Source organism: Drosophila navojoa, chromosome 5, assembly GCF_054131105.1.
Source record: "Drosophila navojoa isolate 15081-1374.11 chromosome 5, UAZ_NAV_1.0, whole genome shotgun sequence".
Classification (NCBI taxonomy): domain Eukaryota; kingdom Metazoa; phylum Arthropoda; class Insecta; order Diptera; family Drosophilidae; genus Drosophila; species Drosophila navojoa.
In genome coordinates, this window is record NC_142893.1 from 2,259,552 (window position 1) to 2,277,703 (window position 18,152).

Below are 18,152 nucleotides of genomic sequence, written 5' to 3' on the forward strand. Positions count from 1 at the left end.
TTCGAAAATTCGAAATGCGCCGCTGCCGGCAGCCGGCAAGCGTTTCAGTTCAGTTTAGTTCCGACACAGCATTCGAGGCGAGTGGACGGCGCAGTATTCGGTTTTGGTCTCAGATTTAAAGCGGACGTCGGACACACGGACATCGGGCGGTTGCACATTTAGCTGAAATGATAAATTCAGTCACAGCTCGATTAGCTTAACCATACGGCAGTGGCACACTCAATTAGTGAATATAATTAATTAGTGAATAAATTATAATTGATTTATTGAGACAACACAAACTATTTGCATTTTCGCATTGCTCGCACATTGCGCACTGCATAAAAACTTGGGGTAGGTTATAGAAAGACGACTGATTGTTTGTATTGTTTGGCAGCAGAGCAAAAACGAAAACAAAGACAGCAGCCGAAGCAGCAGCAGCAGCAGCATCCGCAGCATTAGCAGCATCAGCCACAACAACTACTGCAATTGGCCAAACTTCACAACAACAAAAAAAAACTTTTTTTCGACCTGTGCCTGTGTATGAACCTTGCTTAATCGGATTAGCTACACTACTATATAGTGCAGCAAGCCGCAGAGAAGTAGCTGGATTATAATTTTCAGACACATATGCTTAGTTCATCTATATACTTAAAGCAGATTTAAGTAAATGGCACTTTAAATGCGTATCCGGTAAATCATTTTCAAAATGCTCATTCAGTTATTGTATTCAGATACGGTTGTAGTTGCGGAAATAGTTACGCCGCATTGCATAATATGCAGTTTCCTATATCAAATGGGGACTGCGCTTCGATATGTGGGCGCCAAGCAGTTGGAACAATTGGGGCCATCGAGCAATAAGCGCTTAGCTATATCTTACGAATTTCCTCACGCAATCCTCCGACTCTAGCTAACAATTGGGAAATTATTATTTGTGCGTGTGTGTGTGTATTTCCTCTTGAAATTAAAATATCTAGAGATTAAAGTGGCATGACTTTGCTTAGTTTTATGAACTGAGAAGGATGGGGCATTTGAATGTGTCAGTCGAGATGAATAAGAATGATTAGAGATGCCTGAACAAGTACTTAAGATTTGTATACCCAAATCAAATAAAGGATTATAATATATTATTTGGGAAATCAAATCAAATAAAATCTATGGGAAGTACTTTGAGGCATTTATAATAAAAGTTTGAGCTGAAGCTACTTTTCTTTAGGTATATGTATGCTATAGATAGGATAGTCTATAAGTAATTCCCACTAATTTTCCGTAATGCAAACAAAGTGTTTAGCTCCTGATTAAGACCTATAGATAGTTGATTGGGTGGGATGATCCCCACTTTGTAGATAGGAAAAGTGTCACGAAGCAAATGGAATTGCTGAGAATAGAAACATGGGCATTAGGTAAACAAAGGAAACCGGGACACTCCAATACAGTTATAACTGTCCATTGGCCATTGGCCAAGTCAGGCGTGAGAAATGGACACATGTCGATTATGCAAAGCGATACGACAGGGCGTTTGCCAGGAAAACCTGACGAGTGAAAAGGAAGTTAAGTACGAAGAAGGAGAGTGTGAGGGAGGGGATGGAAGAGAGATGGGGTGCCAGCATATTGAACGTATTCAAGTGTCCATCAAATGCTTTTCGCTGGGCCCGAGTTCAATGAACTGTCAATAAATGGAACATACGCACACGTACTCAGGCATAATTATTGTGGCTCACACAAAAGTAGTGGGAATAGTAGTAGAAATAGTAGTAGGAGTTGGAGGCAAACTCAATCAAACAACGACATCCACGTCGGAAATTGGCGCTCTCAGAACCCACTCGGACGTATGATAGTCAATTTTACACGTCTACGACTGCCACAGCGCACTCGGCACTGGCAAACAAAAGAAAGAGAGTTGAGTATAAGCAATGCCGACTATTAAATGCACTAAAAAGAGGAAATATAGCGCTTTGGTAGTTCATTTCGATTAATTCTTTTAAATATTAAAAATATATAAATCAGAGAAATGTGAAATTAAAGACATAAATGCTCTTCATAATTTAAATATATATCAGGTCTTTCCAGGAAAATATATAAAATGGCTAAAAACTTTCACTTAAGCTGAGATTTGCAATAGAAAGAGTTTTGAGCTTGTTCCTCTGCATTATCGCATCATTTGCTCTGCTCTGCTTACAATCTCTGCTCAGAGTGTTTGTTACATGCCTCACTAGGTAGTCAATGTACCCTTTGTTGTTTTGCACACACTTAGTGCAGCTCAAGTGCAATGCACTCGAGCAAATATGTTGATGCTGCAGTTTTACCTTTTGGGCCACTCCACACACATGACGAGCATTTTGTGCATGCTCCAACAAAAAGTATCCCAAAATAAAACTCAGTTTCCATTTTAAGCATAAATTTAGAGGGGAAGGAAGAGGAATCAGAGAGAAAGAGAGACAGAGGGGTAGAGAGAGATAGAAAGGCAGCAAAATTGGATCATTTATCGGCGGCACTCGCTGCACAATTCATTCAAAGATATGCCACAGCTTCATTCATATCAACACGCACACACACATACACATGTGCACCCACAGTCACCCACACACACACACACACACACACACTCACTTATTTATGTAGCTGGCTGCCTCGTAATGAAAAGTGGCATATAAAGGCGCCGCTATTCATCACCAGCGGCTGGGGCTGGGGCTGGGGCTACATGGGGACAGTTGCCTGCCCAACCGCAGGCGCAGCTGAGATTTCAGCGCCCCCACATTAAACGAGTGACAGACCCTGCACCCTGACTGCCTGACTGCCAACAGTAGTCGCGCTTGCATCTGTCAGCAGCAGCAGCGGCAGCGGCAGCAGCATCTGACTCCGATTTTAGCCGCTACTAAATATTGTGGAAAAACATTTTTATGAGCCACAAATGAAAAATGCAAGAAAAAGTTGGAAATGCATGACTGCATAACACTCGTTTGTCATGCCTTAAAAGTCTGCAGAAAATATTGAAAGAGAGAAGAAAATATATGAGGTAGATACCCAACAATCTAAAAAGATCTTGCTATAAAACTTACTAGCTCCAAACGAAAATATAGTTTTAATGGATTATGTATTTATGTATGCGTATATCAACTGAAAGAGCGTTACATGGATGCAAAACTAATATACCCCGACTTGAATGCCCAGCGAGCATAGCATAGAATTCAAAAGAATCCTGTGCTGAATGCCTTTTGGCTGCCTGCCTCTCTGTATGCGTCGCTGTCTATCTGGCTGCAGTTGTTGCTCTGAATTTGATAGCCCAGCCAGTGCTAATATTTCCATCCTTTCAACAGGCTATCATCGTTGCTCGCTTAACTATCAGACATTGATTGCTTTCACATGGATAGCAATTCGGTGAGTCCCCTGCCGCCGCTGACGCTGGAAAATGAGAAGACGCCGCCCGGCACGCCCAATGGCAACGAAATGCCACCGCCGCCAGATGAAAAGTGAGTTCAAATATCTGAATATCTGCAGAATTTTATTGGTAATAAAAATGTATTTTAAGATGTGAATATTATATGAATCCGTGACTTTAAGTGTTTTGTACTTTTTCTTTTACCTTGATGAATGAATTTTGTTTTATTTTTTAGTAATATATCAAACTTAATGATTTATTATCTAATATATTTCAAAAGCATTGTACTTATATTTAGCAAAGTCTTAAACCAACCTGCAAGACAACCGTGCAAGTGATCTAGCAGATTCACAAACCCCCCACAAACACACTACGATTTGAATCTGAAGCAATTCGAAGTAGAAAACGTCACAAAGCAATTATAATTTCATTCACAGCATATACTGATTTTACAGGGTATTTGTTGACATAACCAACCATATGGTATTTCTCTTGCAAACACATGTCTAGCAGATCAATTTGCTATATCAGCTATGAAATTACATAAGTCTGTGCTTTGTTGCTCTACTCAACCCAACTCAATTTGCAGCTCGGTTTTTTCTCTGTTTATAAATATTTGAATGAAAATGGTGTCAAGTTGAATTGAAAAGCCACAACGTGAGCTGCGACTGTAGCAATTTGGCGTTGTCTAGCCCGACAATTTGGGGTATTTAAGCGAAAGCCCTGCCTTGACCTCGTCCTGAGCTGTCGTCAAAATAAAAAATATAAATAAAAACAAAAAGAACTCGTTAAAATGGCGCTCATTAATCGTGCCGTAATGGCCAAAGTGTAACATTTACATTTCAAATAGAGGAAACGAACGTTACGAGCGTTGGTGACACGCCTTAAGCCAGCTGCCAGATGGGCGGGGCATATGCCTTACGCCTTTCTCTGTTTTTAATGCGCCAATTTCCTAAGCCGTGTACACAGAGTAGCTCGTAAATTCTATTTTAATACGCGTTGCTCGCAAATCAGACTGACCAAAGAGATATATGGGACGAACACACACATACATACACCTGTAAGCACACCTGTTTACACACGCACACATTCAACAGTTGATCGCGTGCGTGCGCCCAGTTGACGCCAGCCAAAACACGCTTCATCCTTCATCCTTTATCCTGTTTGACTAGCCTGCCCCATGACCTCCCTCCCACTGCCCCCATACCCCGTTTGTAATTACAGTACACATATTTTGTTGGCCTTTTTGCTCATTTCATTTCGAATTCGATTTTGTGGGCGCGCGCTCAACTCAACTGAACGGAACTGAATTCGTGCTGCCCGACTCCATGTGTAATGAGCACGCATTAGCTGGGTGTGTTCGTTCATAGCTAGGTTTGACTGTACCCTTTGTAATTGACAAGCTCTAAGAACTGCTCCACTTTCATTTAGCATTAACCAAGTTCATTTATTATATATAATTATATAGGACAGCTGTTCTGATTGCTCTTCAAAAGTAAATTTACTTATTCATATAAAAAAACAAAATAAGGCACTGCATTATTCTATTAATAGAAAATTAGATTAGTTAAGTCGTCAGTGTGTCATTTTGATTATCTAAGCAGCATTATCTAGTATACCATATTTTATATCTAAGATTTTATTATCACGCAGTTAAACTACAGATTTATTTACCATATTTGTCAAAACTCAAGCAAATACATTTATCTTTTACAGTATTTGCCCAAAAGTCTAAAAAATATGCTCACATGCTTTTGGACAAGGTCACGAGCGTTTGTAAAAGATAAGTTTAATCTTCTGACAGAAACTTTTTAACATTTTCTGTTAGTCAGAATTTTATAATATTCTTTTCCAACATTTCTCTTTTTAGTTTTATTCAAACATAATTCAATTTAATAATTTCGCACAAGACCTACTAACTGGTTTGTGTCTACGCTTGATCATGTACGCGTTTCGAACTTCGATATTCAACATTTGACAGTGCCATGTTGAGTTTAACAGCAGCACCGAATGTTAACGTTCATTTGAAATGAAAATTGTTAGTGCTAAGTTAGCTTTGCTAACTTATTAATAAAGCTATAAAATATATTTATACAGATATAGGAGCTTTAATAATATTTTAATGAATATATAAACTTATTACAAAATGTAAAAGTTTATTAAAAACCCCCAAGTTTTGTATTACCATAAGAAAAGCTCTCTTAACATAGGCTCACCATTTCTCTTTCTCTCGATGCGGTAGCGCTCTCAGCTTATCGCTAGCATTTTTCAGTAGATTTTTCAGTAGTTCATTCGCCGTTGATCCGTATCGAGCGTAGGTTGCAGCAGCCGGCACATTGAATAAATATCGTGAGAAAACTACAACAAAAAAAGAAAGAAATAAAACTAAATGTGTGTGGAGAACAAAATTTACAAAAATAACAAAAAAAAAAAACAATATAAACAATAACCTTGCGCTCTTATGTAGAAAGTGCTTAGACCGTGTCTGCCTTTTGTTTGATAGATACATCAAAAACTATCAATGGATGATCGTTACACGAGAAATCGAAAGTTTGAATAGATACAAAGAAACCGTCATTTGCATATGCATCGAACATTAATTTAATTCAATTACGAAAATAAAAACACGAATAAATCTCTTAATTTCTTGTATTTGCAACTGAAAATGGAATTGAAATCAATGAGGAATCAAATTCAGCCTAGTAAGGCTATGTTTCTGAGCAGCTAGAATGTCTGACCAATTAACGCGCTGATTAGCAAGTCAATTCACCAAATGTCAGATTGATTTATACATACACATACATATGTATATATACATATGTATTTTATACGTAGCCAAAAGTTCCTCTCAGTTGCAAATTCAACACGTTTAATTTGTGTCAATACATCTATTTTTACAGAGAGCTTAACTAATAATTTGTGGGAAATTCCAAACAGAAATTAAAAAATAAATACGAATAAAAGCTTGTTAAATCTCTAACATCATCTCTCGAATTTTGATCTATATACATTACGTATACGCCGTGTGCTCGCCTCTGTGTGATCGAGCGCGAAAGAAACAAAAGCTAAACACAAGGCACATACATCTACATAAATTCGCTTAGATGCGTGAACGTCATTTGGGCAAAATGCCGCGCGGAGGAACGACAACAGCGTAAGTTCGATGCGACGAGGGCTGTTCATTAAACACAGCACGAGGTTATCTAACAAAATTAGTATAGCTCTATATCTAGATTATATATTAACATGTTAATATTTTTGTGCTAATTGGGACGACAGCTCACGTGCCAAAAGCAAACAAACAAATGTCTGACTATATTTAATAATATACTAAAGAGTATGGGAAGGATACTGATAGATCTTTGCTTATATCATAATGTAGCATATGAGCATATTCCTTGAGTAAATTTAATGTTACGATACATTAAATGGAATACTAATGTGTGTACGTACATCAAGATATATCATTAGCAATGCTGATATAGAATTTACCTACATCATGAAGTATCATAAGAAATACTCAAGGATCTCAGCTTACTTCTTCTTCTTCTCATAGATATTTGCTTACATCATGATGTAGCATAGTTACAAATTTTATGCTTAAATCTCATCTCACATAATGATCTACAATCTACTACTACACTATTATACCTAACTGTCAACTCTTCGATCTACCCTGCATCTTAAGCACCCGCTTATACATACATATACGTACATTTAAATTGATAAATGATGTGTTGCTTGAGATGTAGATTGAATTCCCCACATATATGCCGGCAAAGTACACTCTAAATCGCGATCTAGAGAGCAAGAGAGAGAGAGAGAGAGAGAGAGAGAGAGAGAGAGAGAGAGAGAGAGAAAGAGAGAGAGAAAGGTACTCTAAGGCAAGCTAAAGCCAAGCAGCCTGGCTCTTAATTCCAATTCGAGCTAAGGCGAAAATAAGACAAACTTTATGAAGAAATGTTTACAAGTATCTATGTATTTGTATATGTATTTGTATATGAGCATAAATAAATACAAGAATTCAATGAATAAATTGCAGGGCAACTGCGCCAGTGTGGCATTTGTGTTGCGTGTCGAGTTCTGGTACTGCGAATTTGATTGTATCTTTAAGATACAATTACCGTACACACACCAGCACACACCAGCACACACACACACATATATGCAGGCGTAACAGAAGCTGCCGTTAAACAAAACGAAGCACGAAAATGTTTCAATTGAAACTCCCCGAGACGTCGCTCAGTTCGTAAACAATTGTCGCCCATTGTAAAGCAACACCAACAACACATGCATGCACACACACACACACACACACATACACACACAGATATTTGCTTGCAGTCTAAGCTTGTACATAATTAACCCGCAGGACACATTGCGAGCGTCTGTTTCATGATTTTTGTTTCTTTTCTCCAACTTCTCTCTCTTGCGGTTTCGTCATGCTTCGCGCAAATGTTTTAATTTCGTTACAAACGTACTTAAATTTTAATTGTACTTTCGTAATTTGTCACATCCTCAATGTGTGCTTCCTGCTGCCGGCTTATGGATGCATCGCACAGCACTTGCCCAGATACATTTGTATCTGTGCCACAAGTAGCTGCTGCGAGTCGCGCTCCAGTTTGGTTTTGTTCTCCTCGGTGCCATCCAATCCATACCACGCCATAATTAGCCCGCTTTCAACTGGGCGAGTTACATGGCCAAAGACCAGTCATTGCTTGGGCGCTAATTATGGCGCAGAGCAGCGCCTAGATACATTTTTATCTCGAGATACACGTTGTAGCTGTTGAGCATTAGCTTGTGCCTATCTGTCTGGCCAAAGATAAGCGACTAGATGGACATCATATCTGTTTAATTCTTGTGCCTAATCTACTTGGCTAAACTCTAAACTGTTATACTCCCACTTATACGTCTGCCTATGTGTACTTATACTTGCACTTATACCTCATGTTTGACTGAAGTGTAGGTTCTTCTTATGATAAGCTGATTATGATAACCTTTTAAGCATTTATACTCATGCGTAGACTTATACTTGAACTTATACTAACTCACCAAAAGTCTACTTTAATAGCTGCAGCAAAATGTTAAGTATATTTGTATGCCTCCAAACAAATTCTGTTCTTATCCATTTCATACTTGTACTGAAAATTATATTTCTACGTTCACTTATAAGTAAACTTATTTATGCTACTTATACTTATACAACACTTATGAAAGTAGAAGTTGAAGTTTAGAACTTTTTCCTCAACACAAATAATACTGAAGGTAATAAAGACTACAAAGCTTGCCAGACATACATTTACATACATATAACAGATGTGATGTGATTTATGGACTAGCCTAGGATTTCGTGCCGTTAAAAAAGTGCGAAAATTGAGAGTTACAAAGTATTGTAATACAAAGTATACAAATTTTATTGCTGCTATGGGAACTAGAAGCTTATGCAAAGAATGCATGCTGTATACCTTAGATTTAAAGCTATACCAGATCTAATTTAGTACTAAAGACATAGCTTGATATATTAGCTAATAAAAGCCATTATATTATTTAATAATAAAGCAATGTACATAAGACAATCGAAGATGCCATGTAAGACATATTGAAACCAGCACAAAGCTAACTTAAGGGCTTAAGCTAGGTATATAACAGTTGAAGCAGTGTTAAAAAACAACGATCGCTGCACAACATATAGAATATATAAGTGTTTATAACATAAAAGTAATAATATATAAGTATTTTAATAGTGAAGATGGGAACGATTTATAGATATTACACTATATGCTCTATGAAAAGCTTGAACTGTGATCTATCTATGTAGATACTGTCACATGTGGCCTATGTATGTATATAGTAGGCTTTTATATGCATACGACATGCAATTCAGTTGTATTCAATTCAATTTATGGCTATCAAAATAATGACTCAGACAATCTACAATTAATTAAAGTTTTGCCTGCTTTCGCTATGGCTAAAGAGGAGCTGTTGCTGCTGTTGTTGTTGTTGCTGCTGTTGTTGTTATTGTTTTTGTTGCGGTTAAAGAACTATCAACTTAAGATTTTAGCTTTCCTTCATTAAACAACAAACCAGGCACCAGACAGTCTATAGTCATGTCTGCTGCTGCTGCTGTTGTTGTTGTTGTTGTTGTTGTTGTTGTTGTGGGGGCAGTGTCAAGCACCTCGAATAGTTGCTGACCCATTAGCAACAATTGGCATTAAATTCATCTGGAGGCACGTCGAAAGCCACGGTTGCAGGTTCATGATCAGGTTTAGACTTGCAACTTGCAACTTGCCACATGACTATGTAAAACGAGTTGTGGCATAAAAGCAAAAGCAAAAGCAAAAGCCAAAGCTTTTAGCGAAATTTTCCCAGAGCAGACGGCTGAAAAAAAGTGAAAGAGATATATACACAGATGCAGATGCAGATGCAGATACAACAGTTGCAAGTGCAGCTGCAGCTGCCGCAGCCGCTGCCCCCGCCCATTGTGGTTGCTAAACAATTTGTGGTCGTTGTTGTTGCTGCTGTTGCTGTTGCACTTGGGCGGCAAGTGAAATGTGTGTTAAAGCAAACAGCCTGTTCGGCTGCCCGCGAGCAGCTCATGTGTTGAAAGCTAAATGCCTCTACACTTATACACATACAAATACACACACACACACACAGAGATCTATATTGTTGCGCTGTGCATTCGCCCGTTCATTGACATCGCCCGCTGAGACATGATGCATCCATCGGCTGCACCGCGCCTAATGAAATTGTCAGGGCAACAACAACAACAACAACATTGTCGGTCGATCGGTCAGACGGATGCTGCGGCAACATGTTAATTAAAGCGCTTATTATGCGGCGTATCACAAAATGTTGCAAGTGATATTAAACAAAAAAACCCAAAACCCAATTAATAATTTCAGCCACTGTCCATTGATAGCTGCCACACACACACACAAACACAAACACACACACACAGACAGACAGAAGCGGCTGAGAAAGTGCGTGCCCAAATAGGCTATTTAACAAGCTGTCTTTAAATACCCTGCACTCATTAATAGTGTTAAAGGGTAGTTAGACTGGCTGGACTTAGACTCACTTTGATTTATAGATGAATATTGGAGTCTTGTGAGAGCTTTTATGTAAGTCTTATACAGTATCCCAGACAAAAGTGGGCTGTCTTATATGGCATAAGAGCTTTAATGAGCTCAAGAGAAATATTTACGTCAAGAATATTTATCACTGAGATCAGTCTTCAAATGAAAGACGTTAACTATATATATAGAAACATTTAACCATCACAATCATAATCGCATATGATGAGCAGAATAGAAATGCCAAAAGCCGAGAGAAGAATTCAAGTTTTTGTGTTGCAAGTTACGACAGCTGTGACCGGATTACAGGGTATTATGTAAGCAATTAAGATTGAGACATGCACTACAGGGCATTGGCTAGTGTCACACTTTCCACTGTAAATAACTCTCACACTAACATTATATTGTTCATAAATGCTTTGGCTTTTGCTTTCATTATCAGACAGCGGGCGATTTCTTTGGCTTTGCGCACTATTAATTTAAATAATAACAATAATGATTTTGTTTGTTTTGTTGCTTTCGTTTTGTGGATTGGCTGTCACTTCAAGTGCAGCAGCTCGTTGGCCAACAGCAATGCGCCTAATTACCCACAGACCCCAAAGACATCGCCAGAAAGGCCCCCAACGCCTTCCCACTCCCACCCTATCCTCTCTCAGCTATTGCACTCCACATTTGGTTGCTGTTTACTTGCAACAGCTGCTCGTTGCATTCAATATGAATTGTGATTCGGCAGCAACACTGTGAGAAATTTCACAGTCCATTCCTCTATGCTGCATCTGCTTATGGATGCTGAGCTCATCTCCATTTCAGCCATCGAAATGTTTTGTCATCTGATCACACGCAAATGATGACGAAAAATTATTATTATTATTTATTATGTGAATAAAATTTTAATTGGCATCGAATTGCATATGCTCCATAAAATTCAAGCGACAATTGAGAAAATATTTATGTAGAGCGGAGTTCTATGAGCATGGCATATATCATATATCTTGAATATAATATATCTGTTTAAAGTTGTTTTTCTTGAGCTAATTTTGGCATGTGCCTTTGAAATTGAGTGTCATTTATCTCCCGATCAATGATAATATTGTATATGTTCTTAAGTAGAATTATATACATAGTTTCAATTTGGGAATTTGGCTTAGGGATAGAGTTGTCGTTAGAGTAAACCTTAGGCCGTATTTGGTGTTATAGAACCGCTGAATCGAAACCTCGACAAGGTTCTAACACCCCTATTATACCCTAATAGTCAGCAAGCTTTCAAAATGTGATCATAAATAATGTAAAAGCACAATGACAAACAGGAAAAAAAAAACAAGACTTCAAACACACAGAAAAAAAATACAAAAGACAAAAAAAAAGGAACACAGATTAGATAATCCCCATGGGCGAAATAGCGGATTACTTAAAAGAAACAAAAGGCTACAAAAAAATAAAGGAATATTTAAAAAAAGAACAGTAAGAAAATGAGTACAAAAGGCGATGCTAACTCAATTGTATTTGAATAAGTCTGAGTCTGAGGTTGAGTCTGAGTCTGAGTCTGAATCTGAGATGATGATGACGATGCTGAGGCTAAAGAACTGAACCAATTAGCGGACAAATTAGATAATTGCTAGAGTTTTTATTTGTTGTTCAGATTTGCCTTTGTGTTGTGAAGTCTGTGGAAATGTTTGCTTTATCAAGCAATTAAGAGAGAAATTGTAGGTAATTATGTAAGACTCGGACAAACTCTAATTATGTAAGATTGGAGAGGGAGACAGCCAGACTAAAGATCTTTTACATAATTGAATTAGCAAACGCAAATAGCTGAAATCGAAAAAAAATCCTATATACATATTTTCATATATGTAGATAAATAGCACTCTTTAATACCCAGGCTTGACTTGGATAAACAATTATGGATATAATTGATCGCAACTTTATAGATGTGCTAAATCGAAGCATATTCGGAAAAAATAAACCAAGTGAAAAGTAAATCTAATCTAGAAACTAATTTAATGTACATACATATGAAACTCGTTGCTTCTCTTCTTCATGTCATTGCAGACGCTATGAGGAGGATCCAGATAATGCCTGGAACTGTTGTTCCTGGTGTGAATATTTGTTAATCGTAATACTCTCTACCATATTGCTGGTGGGTGTCTTGATATTGGCACTCTTCTGGGTGATGTTCTATCGCGGCGGCTTCGCCTGGTCGGAGAAGCCAATGAAGCAATTCAACTTGCATCCCATTCTGATGATAGCGGGTTTCGTAACGCTCTCTGGATTCTGTAAGTTGAACATGCCAGATGTGGATCATCCCATACATCATCTTATATACGAATATCATTTCAGCTATCCTAGTTTATCGTCTGTGCCGCTGTGTCAAGCACATCTATGTGAAACTGATTCACATGTTCTTTCATGCTGCCGCAATACCCTGTATTGTCATGGGCTTCCTCTCCGTCTTCGACTCGCACAATGCAATGGCCAAGTTGAATTTCTATAGCCTGCACTCATGGCTGGGCTTCGTGACAATGTGCATGTTCCTGCTGCAGTTCGTAATTGGCTTCTTAACGTAAGTCTCCCACGCAGCTGTTGCCCAAGCGTATCTCTATGGCCTCTAACCTTTTCCGTCTTAGATTTCTGGTGCTGCTCTGCTGCGACAATAAAACCTACAGCTGTCGCTCGGCCATGGTGCCGATACACGCCAGCCTGGGCTTGGCCAACTTCTGGCTGGCCATAGCCACCGCTGTGACGGGCATCATCGAGAAGGAACGCGAGACTGCCAAGGATCCCACACTGAGGTGAGTCTCAAGCTGCACTCCAAGGAACTCTCATATTCAAATCGCTTCTCTTTGCAGCGACGAAAATCGCATGATTGAGCATTATATAACAACTGCGATGGGCGTTACTCTCATTCTGATTGGCGTTATTGTCACCTTTGCTGTGCGAAGAACCAATGCACCTGCCTCTGCCAAAGTCTATGTGACCGAACGCATTTAGATTGTGGCCAACTGCCACGCCCATAACTACGGCCGCCTGCCACAGCCAGTGTTTTAATAGAGCTGCAGCTGTCTGTTCTAAAAAAAAAAAAAAACAAAAACAGAAAATCAAAAAACATTCGTCACATCCATAAACTCTCTCCGTTGTCTGTGTAGCACAAACAGCACAAAAGCTTATCTTCATATACATACTATACTACGATACTATATATATATATATACACTCATATGCCAAATCAAAAACTCTTTCTACAAAATCAAAATCAAGAACATTTCTTTGCCTACATTTGCTGCTATGTAGTTTTGTCTATATAATTATACATATATATATAGTAGTGTATTCATTAGATACAGTCGAGAAATATGGATATATATAAAAAAATATATAATATATATATAGTACCGCCCAGCCCAGAGACCAAGCATTAGAATTTTACACAAGCAAAAAAAAAAAAAAGAAAGCAAAATTTATAACTAACTTTAGTATACAGCTGAATTATTAGCCAGATCTTTTGATACTATTCAAATACTATTCATTATATACATATACTATAAACACATATTGTACTATACGAACTAATGCATAAAACTTTTTTTATATTTACATACGTAGTTATTGTCGCATTTGATGTAATTTTTTGCTAAATATTTGTAATTCATAAACGAAAACGAAAACGAAAAAAAAAGAACCTAAGCAATATAAGTTGTAAACCCCAAAATTTACAAGTATATAATAAATGATTCATTTTATTTATTAAAATTAAAAAATATGTGTTCCAAATGCGTTTCATGTAGAATAAATAGTTAAACCCTTCTTTTCAGTGGCAATTCATTGACTAACTGCATTTGTAGCCCTTGAGCTGGGGCAATCGTAGTGCTCGCTTCTTGATCAAAATCACATTTTGATTGCCTGATTGTGACGTTCGGCCAGTTACATAGATAATGCCGTTATTTGTGCCAATCGAATAGACGCTCACATTCTTCGGCTCGTGCTTGCTAACGGGCATATCGAAGTTGCGCACTCGCGGCTCGGGCTTGCTGTTGACATGGATGTTCTCTATATCTAGTTTGAAAGGCGAGACAAAGTTGCGTATCCAAGGCTTCGGCTGGAGCAGTTCGCGCTCCAACCGATGGCTTCGATTGTCGTCCGCCTGTTGCTGATCTCCATCTCGGTCCTCCTCGTGATCCCGATCATGATCTCGATCCCGCTCGTGATCCTGATGCTGTGCCTGATCTTTGTCAGACTCCGGTAACTTGCGCACATAGGACAAATCTGGCTCAAAGGCCGGCACTTCACCCTAGCATAAGAAATGAGAGCATATTGTCTCATTTGTCAAGTATTGTATTTCACTTACCATGCATACGTGCAGTTTCTGTGCCTTGGTATTATCAGCTATTAGGAGTCCGCATTTGCATTCCACATAGCCGTGTAGTCTGTATATGGGTCCTATTTTCTTAATGCTAAAGCAACGCTTTACGTGCGCTGTCAAATTCTTAAACTTTTCTATAGGCCGGCCACAACTGGGGCAAGTGGATTTATTCTTGATTTCATTTACTGTATACCAATAGGTTTTGCGATTCTGCAAAACACTGTACCGTTTCTTACTGATCTGCAAATAGGTAGAACAATTAATTAAACCTAAAGCAACGACAAAATAGGTACAGCAGATACGAACCGTCATGTCCTCGTCACTTGACATAATTTAGCATTTAGATTTCAATCAGATAGTTGTAAGACTGTATTAAATATCAAACGCTCTCAACGTGGTAGCTCACAACTTAATAATATATCTTAAATATAAATGTTTTCAGCATCCAGGAAAATTAAAGTCACATTGTTTATGTTTGCCAATGCGTTTGCAATTCTAGTTGCGCATTAATCCAGTGCATACGACGCTTAGCTTATGCTAAAGACACTTTCTAGCGTGTCCTAAGCTTACGAGTTGTTTAATATTGTGTATATTTAAGCACAAAATGCTATTTGTTGATATTTTATCTTTTTTAAGTTGTTCGCTGCCATTGCAGATGCTATTAAATAAACTATTGTGAACGATAATATTTTTTAACATTATTTTGCAACACTGCACTTATCGGCCATGTATCGGATCTTTATTGCCCGCCTATCGTTCACCCACCACAAATTGTCTCAACAAGAAAATATAAAATTACGAACAATTTGAAAGAAACAAATATAAATTACATTTCGTATAGCTGGAAGTGCTCTAAGCACCAAATACTCATTAAGAAGCATAATAAAAATCTATACCAATAAATCACAACTATTTTTCTATGTGGATAGTTTAATAAATGAGTATCTACATATGTATATAAACACTTTGTAAGAAAAATATGGGTAAGTATTTTCTATGGCTGTAGAATATAGTTAAAAAGTATTGAAGTAATATTAAACTTCCCTTGATGCAGAAGCAACAGCAGCTACGCCGTGCTTGCTATGCCTGGAAGAGAATCCATCAACACTGCATGATTATATGGATGTATTTTCGGCGAAGGCTGCCCAACTGAATGTGGTGCAAATTATCAACAAACATTTTCCAATAGAGCTAGTACAAAGCAGCGGGGAAACTCGAAAAATATGCCCACCATGCTGGACAACGGTTTCCGCTTTCAATACGCTACACGATTTCGTCTGCGCTGCACAAAGTTCGCTGCGGGAAGCCAAGGTGTTGCTTATGGAGGATGACCCGCTGACCCAGGCAAACTTTAAGCAGGCCAATACCGATGCAGCCGAGCTGAATGCTCGCAACTTCTTCTACCCCGAGGTCAAGATAGAGGAACATGAGCTGGAGCAGTTGCCCAAAATTGAGGTGCTCGAAGGTACGAGCAGCCTGCAGACACCATCGCCCGCTCGTCGTCTGCGAAAACGTGTCAAAGCGGAAGCAGAAACCGCAAATGCCCAATCAGAATCGCCAGAGGTTAATGCAAATGAATCTGTAGAGACAGTTGAGCCGCCGAAGAAACGTCGCGGGCGACCACGCAAAACCGAAGTACTGCCTAAACCCAGTCCAGCTGAATCGCAACCGGAGCAAACGTTAGATTTGCCGTCCAGTCTAAAGACAGAAGCGGAACATCCCGAAGACTTCAGTGATGATGAACAAGAGTTCATTGCCGAGTTTGTTGAAGGACTTGCCCACAGCGACGACAGCAGCGAGGAGGAGGAGGATGATGATTCTGATTTTACGGTTGGCAAGCCGGATGACGGCGAGTTCGCCATCATACCGAAGCGTACTCCAGTCCGACCCAAGAAGTATAAAAAGCGTGCCAAGCCAGCGGAGCCGCGAGTTCGCATGTCCCGCGAACTGCTCGATCAGCGCAAGAAACAGCAGGAGGAATTCGATGCGATCATAGCCAAGTTTTTCAGCGATGTGCTGCCCTGCTCCATATGCAATCTTCTAGTGCATAACTTTACGGAAATGCAGCGCCATCATCGACTCACACACCAAGTGGATCCGGGCTATATGATTTGCTGCGGGCGCAAGTTTACGCAACGTAAAGTGCTGGCCGAACATGTCCTGGTCCATTGGAATCCCGATCATTTTAAGTGCACCACCTGCGAAAAGTCATTCCAAAACTCACGGCATTTGGAATCGCATCAACAGGTGCACGAGTCCAAGTTGACCTTCCAGTGTGATCTCTGCAGCAAGGCATTCCTTAGCAAAACGGCCATCGACTATCATAAGCTGAACAAACATGTGCCCAAATCTGAATTCAAATTCACCTGCAGCGAGTGCAACAAAAAGTAAGTGAGAACCCATAGGCAACAAAAATTCAACTAATTCTTGATCCACTGCAGATTCCTGACTGAACGCAAGCTGAAGAATCATATGAACTCCATGCATGACCCGGAGAGCATTATCATTTGCGACAAGTGCGGCAAACAGATGCGCACGAAAATCATCCTGAAGAAGCATCAAGAGCTGATGCACTCAAACACCCCACGTCCAGAGCCCGAGCTGAAGCAGTGTCAAATCTGTGGCGCCTGGCTGAAGGGCATGACAGGTCTGAAGCAGCACATGAAGAGCATACATGTGGAGAGCGCGGGCGAGCATCGTTGTCATGTGTGCAGCAAGGTATCACCAAATGCCCGTGCGCTGCGTCGTCACATCTATCACAAGTAAAGCCGGCACAACACTCTTAATTCGAATATGAACTAATCTCTCTTCTCGTTGGCAGTCATGAATGCGAGCGCAAGTTCAAGTGTACCATGTGCGACAAGGCCTTCAAACGCCCACAGGAACTCAAGGTCTGCTCTAACTCCAAAATCTCTCCACATATCTAATTTAACTGATTGCAAATTCGCCCCAACAGGAGCACACATCCACCCACACCGGCGAGGTTTTGTACACCTGTCCCAACTGTCCGATGACCTTCTTCTGCAGCGCCAATATGTATAAGCATCGCCAGCGTTTGCATCGAGCCCAATACGAGGCCGATAAGAATCAGCCAAAGCCTCCAAACATATTGCAGCAAGCAGTGGGCGCCACGGCCGCCATGAAGATCAAACTGATGCAGAATACAAATGTGGCCAGCATAGAAACGGACTTGAAGCATTTCTAGATCAATATATAAGTTATCTTAAGGCCACTAGACTAAGTAGTTATAGTATATCGTATAGTTGTGTAAAGTTAAAACAAGAATATAGAATATAGAACATGTATACTTATATTATATATATATAGTAAAGTCGATGTCGACGCACTTTCGTATATATTT

The 18,152-nt window shown here is 39.3% G+C and overlaps 3 protein-coding genes across 10 annotated transcripts; 2 read left to right on the forward strand and 1 right to left on the reverse strand.

Moving 5' to 3' along the window:
• The first annotated feature begins 67 nt into the window (after nt 1-67).
• On the forward strand, nt 68-13,522 carry nemy (cytochrome b561 family member no extended memory). 7 transcript variants are annotated; one of them, XM_018105159.3, is made up of 6 exons: nt 68-333; nt 3,297-3,449; nt 12,484-12,707; nt 12,772-12,994; nt 13,059-13,223; nt 13,281-13,522. In XM_018105159.3, exons 2-6 carry the CDS (start codon nt 3,343-3,345, stop codon nt 13,420-13,422), a joined length of 861 nt encoding a protein of 286 aa, XP_017960648.1. In that variant the 5' UTR covers nt 68-333; nt 3,297-3,342; the 3' UTR covers nt 13,423-13,522. The 7 variants fall into 7 exon arrangements, with proteins under 7 accessions (XP_017960648.1, XP_017960649.1, XP_089117657.1 ...); XM_018105160.3 differs by lacking the exons at nt 68-333; nt 3,297-3,449 and adding exons at nt 5,574-5,707; nt 6,259-6,512; XM_089261531.1 differs by lacking the exons at nt 68-333; nt 3,297-3,449 and adding exons at nt 5,588-5,672; nt 6,259-6,512.
• Nucleotides 13,505-15,461, reverse strand: LOC108654092 (uncharacterized). Its single transcript, XM_018105161.3, has 3 exons — nt 15,098-15,461; nt 14,777-15,031; nt 13,505-14,719 (listed from the first exon to the last, which is right to left on the reverse strand). The coding sequence occupies exons 1-3, from the start codon at nt 15,119-15,121 to the stop codon at nt 14,258-14,260; spliced, it is 741 nt and encodes a 246-aa protein (XP_017960650.1). The 5' UTR covers nt 15,122-15,461; the 3' UTR covers nt 13,505-14,257.
• A 92-nt stretch (nt 15,462-15,553) lies between these two features.
• LOC108654083 (uncharacterized) lies at nt 15,554-18,147 on the forward strand. 2 transcript variants are annotated; one of them, XM_018105146.3, is made up of 5 exons: nt 15,554-15,774; nt 15,846-17,178; nt 17,233-17,553; nt 17,613-17,682; nt 17,748-18,147. In XM_018105146.3, the coding sequence occupies exons 1-5, from the start codon at nt 15,771-15,773 to the stop codon at nt 17,994-17,996; spliced, it is 1,977 nt and encodes a 658-aa protein (XP_017960635.1). In that variant the 5' UTR covers nt 15,554-15,770; the 3' UTR covers nt 17,997-18,147. The 2 variants fall into 2 exon arrangements, with proteins under 2 accessions (XP_017960635.1, XP_089117648.1); XM_089261522.1 differs by having other exon boundaries at nt 15,849-17,178.
• Nucleotides 18,148-18,152: the final 5 nt, after the last annotated feature.

What these genes read in the sequence shown, in the direction of transcription:
- nemy (XM_018105159.3), top strand. Translation starts at nt 3,343, where the DNA reads ATGGATAGCAATTCGGTGAGTCCCCTGCCGCCGCTGACGCTGGAAAAT. An exon ending in CGTAACGCTCTCTGGATTCT is followed by an intron (nt 12,708 to 12,771) that starts GTAAGTTGAACA and finishes ATATCATTTCAG; the next exon opens with CTATCCTAGTTTATCGTCTG. An exon ending in GCCAAGGATCCCACACTGAG is followed by an intron (nt 13,224 to 13,280) that starts GTGAGTCTCAAG and finishes TTCTCTTTGCAG; the next exon opens with CGACGAAAATCGCATGATTG.
- LOC108654092 (XM_018105161.3), bottom strand. Translation starts at nt 15,121, where the DNA reads ATGTCAAGTGACGAGGACATGACG. An exon ending in CAAGTGACGAGGACATGACG is followed by an intron (nt 15,032 to 15,097) that starts GTTCGTATCTGC and finishes ACCTATTTGCAG; the next exon opens with ATCAGTAAGAAACGGTACAG. An exon ending in AGAAACTGCACGTATGCATG is followed by an intron (nt 14,720 to 14,776) that starts GTAAGTGAAATA and finishes TTCTTATGCTAG; the next exon opens with GGTGAAGTGCCGGCCTTTGA.
- LOC108654083 (XM_018105146.3), top strand. An exon ending in TGCAGCGAGTGCAACAAAAA is followed by an intron (nt 17,179 to 17,232) that starts GTAAGTGAGAAC and finishes GATCCACTGCAG; the next exon opens with ATTCCTGACTGAACGCAAGC. An exon ending in AACGCCCACAGGAACTCAAG is followed by an intron (nt 17,683 to 17,747) that starts GTCTGCTCTAAC and finishes TCGCCCCAACAG; the next exon opens with GAGCACACATCCACCCACAC.